This window comes from Equus quagga, chromosome 5 (genome assembly GCF_021613505.1).
Source record: "Equus quagga isolate Etosha38 chromosome 5, UCLA_HA_Equagga_1.0, whole genome shotgun sequence".
Lineage (NCBI taxonomy): Eukaryota > Metazoa > Chordata > Mammalia > Perissodactyla > Equidae > Equus > Equus quagga.
The window spans coordinates 23,651,766-23,657,765 of NC_060271.1; the positions used below are offsets into that span (position 1 = coordinate 23,651,766).

General features: G+C 50.1%; 1 protein-coding gene across 1 annotated transcript; it reads right to left on the minus strand.

Moving 5' to 3' along the window:
* Positions 1-90: 90 nt before the first annotated feature.
* Positions 91-3,254, minus strand: LOC124239263 (toll-like receptor 12). The gene is made up of 3 exons (XM_046660832.1): positions 3,113-3,254; positions 2,941-3,037; positions 91-2,835 (listed from the first exon to the last, which is right to left on the minus strand). Exon 3 carries the CDS (start codon positions 2,815-2,817, stop codon positions 91-93), a length of 2,727 nt encoding a protein of 908 aa, XP_046516788.1. The 5' UTR covers positions 2,818-2,835; positions 2,941-3,037; positions 3,113-3,254.
* Positions 3,255-6,000: the final 2,746 nt, after the last annotated feature.

Consider the following 6,000-nt stretch of genomic DNA (forward strand, 5'->3'; position numbering starts at 1 on the left):
TTGGTCTCCCGAAGCCACACATGCCTGTTCTCTCCGCGCCAGGCTGGCTTGCTTTTCCTAACCCCACCCTCCAACTGACATGCAACTACTCTAGCCCAAGCCAAGCTGCCTTAGCCTGCTCCTCAGCCAAGCCCAGAACTCAGCCTTTCTTTCATCTTCCTTGGGCCACACGCAGTAGTCTCCTCTGCGGAGCAGCCAGGCCAGTCTATGGTAGCGGGGGAGCTGGTGGCGGGAGACAGGCTCCAGGAAGACCAGGAGCAGCCCTGGAGGACGGGGGGCAGCCAGCAGGAGGGAGGTGGCCAGGCGGAGCTCCAGGCAGCAGCGTGGGGTGCGCAGGGCCTGGCGGCTCAGCACGCAGAGCACGACCCGGCTGCTTGCCATGCTGTCTGCCACATTGTCAGTCACATCCTTGCCTGGCTCAAAATCCCGCTCGGGGAGGCAGAGGCGCAGCCCCTGGCCAGCCGGACGGCAGCCCTCCAGAGCAGGCAGCAGCTCCCACACCACCCAGCCCTCGTCTTGCCCGCAGTGGGACACGAACACATCGTAAAAGAACCTCTTGCCCTCACCCCTCCGACACTTCAGACCCTGAAGCCAAGCCCTGAGCAAGGCCTGGAGATAGAGGATCCAGGAGTTCCTGGCTTCCTGTAGAAGGGGCAAAGAGATTAGCAGAAGCAACAGGGCAGAACTGCCCAAAAAGAGTTCCAACCCCACAGTTGTGGGGCAGTGGCTCTGGAGAAAGGGGAAAAGGGGATTCTTGAGGCGGCCCCCAGCTTCTGAGTGGCACAGCTGTGATACTACATGCATGTATGTCCTGGGGGACCGCTCATGCCAAGGACCCACCCAGGCATTGGCACACTGGCAGGCTAAGGATGCACTTAGAATATACATGTACTGGGGCATCTGGGGACTATGCTCTTGGAGGCTGCTATCCAGCACAAGGCCTGTCTCCCAGTCTAGCACTAAGACCTGGAGACTTCCCAGGCCCTGGAAAGCAGCTGCAGACAGTGTCTCCAATCCTGTTTGGGCCAGATACAGCACCTCCAGGCTGGGCAGCTCACCCACCAGCTCCTCAAGCCGTACTAGGCGGGGCCGGGCTCGGGACTGCACTGCCTGCAGCTTCAGCTCCCGTAGGCTGGGCAGCCCCGTGATGCAGCAAGGCCTGGAGCTGTGCCCATCTCCCTGTACCCTCAGATACTGGAGCCCGGGGAGCTGCCAGAGGAAGTAGCTGGAGTTGTCCTGGGAGCAGAGAGCCTCCAAGCTATTGCCAAGCAGGGAGAGTTGACGAAGGGCAGGGAAGATCTCAGTGACATTCTGCGTCTTCAGCTGCAGTCCCCAGCCTTTTAGAGTCAGGGTCTGCAGGACTGGGAATATGTTAGAAGCCAGCTTCCAATGCTCCCTGCCTGAGATTGCATGAAGCTCCAAGCTAGTCAGCCTCACAGGCAGGGGCAACGCTACCCTGGAAGGGCCAGAGGGGAGCTGCAGTCTCAAGTCGTGCAGATTCTCTGGGCCCCGGAAGACCCAGGCTAAGCTCAGTACCATGTGGGTATCCAGCAGGTTTAGAGTGGTCAGTGCAGGCAGAGGAGCCAACCAGTCCTCGCCCAGGGCTTCCAGTGGATTCCTGCCCAAGTCCAACATCTCCAGCCTCCTTAAGCCCTGGAATACCTGGCCCTCCAGACAAACCAGCTGGTTTCCCTGAAGTAGCAGCTCCCGCAGATGGGGCAAACAGGAGAAGGCGGCTGGGGGCAGGGTACGCAGCCCATTTTGGGACAGATCCAGGACCTGCAGTCCTGACACAGCCCCTGTCTCATTCGTGCACAGCATGGCACTCCGCAGTTGGTTGCTGGCCAGGTTCAGTCTCTGAAGCCTGGGCATGGCAGCCAGAAAACCTGATGGCAGGTCAGTCAGGCCACTGCTTTTAAGACCCAAGCTCCTCAGACTGTAGCAGGAAGCCAGGGCCTCCAGAGCTATGTGCCCTAGCGGAGTGGATCCCAAATTCAACTCCTCCAGCTCAAAGTGGGCAACGGCGACGGCAGGCAGCTCCGCAGTGGCAGTATACATCGCAGACAGAGTGTCCAGTCTCTGCAGCCCAAGCCCCCCCACTGCAGCTGCCTCCATCTTTGTGTGATCCAGAAGCAGAGTCCCCAACTTGAGGCCCTGGAGGGCCCCAGGACTGGCCATCTTCAGCTGATTGTTGAATGACAGATCCAACATGTCCAGGGTCCGAGCATCACCAGAGGAGGGGCCAAACACCAGGTCTGGGAAGATGTCGGCCAATTTCCCTACATTCTGAAGGCAACTGAACTTGATAGCCAGCCGCTGTAGACTGGGAGGCAACCGGACACCCAAGTTTCCATCCAGGCAGGGGCCCAAGAAAGCAAGGTATTGCAGGGAGCTTAGATTACTAAACGCCTCAGGGGGTAGGAAGAGGTAATCCTTTTGGCGGCTTATGAAAAAGAGCTGCTGCAGCTGCCCCAAGCCCCGGAGAGCTCCTGGCAGGAGCTGGGTGAGATGCAGACTCAGCCCTAGCAACTTGAGCCCAGGAAAGAGGGAGAAGGCATCCGGGTGCAGGACTGAAGTGGAACCAGCAAGGCAGAGCCCCTCCACATTCTGTGGCACAGCCTCCAAGGCCTGTGTGAGGTTGGTCACTGAGGAGCATGCTGCAAGGAGGTGCAGCCTGGAGTCCGTGGGGCAGGTCAGGAAGAAGCCGGAGACCAGAGGCAGCCGGGAGCCTTCCGTCACTAGGCAGTTGGAAGCTGTCCAGCCTGTGGTCAGAGGAAGGGACAGGAACAGACCAGGCAGCAGCAAGCACATGCCCATCTCAGCACCAAGCCTAGTCTATAGAGAAGCAGAATCAGAACCCCACTCTCTGCTCCCCTCCCTTTTCCAGAGAGGAACCCAGACCCCATCCTCCCCCTCCACACATACATGCGCAATACTCACAGCACCGACGGGATACAGAGCGCTTAGTGGACCCAGGAGGATCTGGAAGCAGGGTCAGAGGGCCATGACACTTCCAAGCTGTAAAACTGCGAGGGACCTGAAAGGGAGAGCAGGACCAGACCCAGAGATGCTTACGGCTAAGGACCCAAGGCTCAGGGAAAGGCAGAAGTACCTTCATGGGAGGAGGGACCCAGATTTCACTTCTCTGTTTTGAGGAAGCAGACAGTGTTTCTGAGCACAAAATTGGAGGCCAGAGGTCCAGGATCCCACTCTGCCGTTGTCCCGGGCAATGCACTTCCCCTCTCTGAGCTTCAGTTTGCTCATCTGTAAACTAAGCACACCAATACCTGCTTCATAGGATGGCTACACGTTACCTATGGGTGTCAGAATGGGGTTTCTCCTCAACACTCCCTTTTCTACTTCCTCTCCTTACTCTAATAGAAAGGAGATCTTGAGCAAGTCAGGGTTTTTTGAAAGAAGCAGACATTTTGCAAGCAATGTAATACATCAAAATGATGCCTTCATGGACATCTTGTAATGCTCCACATGGAAGAGTCCAAGAAGCCCAAGATCTACCCAAAAGGACTATAGGGCTCCGTATCTGTCCTTCCAGGAAGAACGGTCTGCATGGCCTTGACCTTGATGTGCACTATCAGGATGGAGCCAGGACCCCAAGCGAGAACAGAACAAGAAAAACGAAAGAGCTTTATGATGCTCTCAAACAATGTAGTAAATCACTCAATACAATTCAATATCTGGTCATGATTTGAAAAAATAATAAACTCAGAAGAAAAATTCCTTGACTTATAAAAGGGTACCTACCCCGGATCTACAGTATATATAATTCTAAATGGTGAACCATCTGTTGCATTCATTTTCAAGCCAGGAATGAGACAGTTATAATTACCTCTGTTCAAGATTATAATGCCAGGAGAATACGAAAGAAAAAGAACAGAAACTAAAATGATATCATTGTAAGTATTTTAAGAGGCAAAAGGGTCACCATTTATAAGATGTTATGATTATCTACATAGGAAATCCAAGAATTTCTAGAAACAAACAATTAAAACTATAGAACGTCTGGCAAAATGCCGGACACTGGAAACTTTTTCTAAAAACTTTCTTATACACCAGTGCATTACTCCGGATCTCAACAGGAAACAGTACCTTCAACTTAGGGTTTTCCTTAAAGGTTTGTATGCGAAGAGACTAATCACAAAGATGTTAGCAGCACTTAGAGGTACCATAAGGGGTGGTGCAGGAACCCGCGGCTAGCAACATAGGAGCTGTCACCACTCCTACAAGGGAAGGAGTTAAGGCTAGAGAAGTTACCAGAACTCGGAAAGAGAGAGAGTTTTATGGGGTGAGCTGCCTTGAGAGAAACAATGACATTCAGTCAAGTCACAAATCTAACCTGAGGGGACCTCACAGGAAGGAAATTGGGGGCAGAAACCCACTGACCTCTCTCCTCCCTCCCTCTGACCTTTTTCTGGGATTCTGCATTTGCCCTGGATTCAGAGCGGGGAAAACAGTACTGTAATCCATTCAGGGCAGCTTCCCTGAGCTAAGAGCAAGATGGAAAAGGGCAAGGAGATGTGGAGGGACAAACAAAAGAAATGCAGCATGACCACTAAGAGACAATTAGAAAATGAACTTGGAAAAAATATTTTTAAATAACAAGGCAGAAGGATGTATAAATAAGGGGAACAGAATAGAGTCTATAAATAGACCAGATCATATCTAGTCACCTGATTTACAAAAAGGCACCAGTATAACTCCATTTATGTTCACAAAAAATAACGAGATGTATCATAAGCCTAAATGTGAAAAATAGAATAAATCTTTTAGGAAGAAAACTTCAGAGAATATCTTCATGGTCCTGGGATAAGCAAAATTTTCCTAAATAGGCCACAAAAAGAACTGACCATAGGGGCTGGCCCAGTGGTGCAGCAGTTAAAATCGCACATTCCATTTCGGCAGCCTGGCGTTTGCTGGTTCAGATCCTGGGCACAGACCTAAGCACCGCTTGGCAAGCCTTGCTGTGGCAGGCATCCCACATATAAAGTAGAGGAAGATGGGCACAGATGTTAGCTCAGGGCCAGTCTTCCTCAGCAAAAAAGAGGAGGATTGGGGGCAGATGTTGGCTCAGGGCTAATCTTCCTCAAAAAAGAAAAAAGAAGAACTGGCCATAAAAAGTTTTCACAAATTGGACTTCCTTAAAGCTAAGAAATTCTGTTCATTAAAATATATGACTAAGAAAGTAAAAAGCCACACACATCAGAAGAAGTTATTTGCAATATATATGTTTTTTAAAAACCTTATAATTGTGGAACATAATAAATATTATTTGGAATGACCCATGGGCCAAAGAAGGGACCATAATGAAAATTATAAAATATTTTAATTGAACAATAACAAAAATAATACATATCAAAACTTGTGGGATAAAGCTAAAGCAATATTTATGGGGGGGGGGGGGGGACACCCTTAAGGGAAAAAAAACAATAAAGAAAACAAATAGCAAAAGTTGAAAATTAATGAGCCAGGCAATACTCCACTTTCCCCATTAAGGAGTAACTGGTACTAAACTAGCTCTCCTACCATGAACAACTCTAAAACTGGAGCAAATATGTGAAACAACTGTTTTCAGATATTAGGCAAACTGGCAGTATAGGATGGTGATCCCTGAGAGAAGGGAAACAAATGAGGAAAATTCTATAGCTGCCCTGACTTTCTATCTGCAGGCATTTACTGAACCCCAGCATAGGGAGAGAGAGGGAATGCAATTAGACCATAGCAGTCTTAATGAGCTGAGAAAACAAAAACCTAAGACAACTGCAATTTGTGAAACAGAGTACAGGAGAGGAGAGAGCTACACAGAGAAAGAGCTCCAGAAATCCAATTAGCTGAACACTAAGACCCAACTGAATATATTTAGGATGAAACTCCACAGGGCTGGGCAAAGAATAACTGTTAAAGAGCTGTACGACGAATAATTTCCAGAGTTCTCACAAGGTTTGGAGATGTTTAAGTTTTGACAAGTCAGATATGAGGGACCTT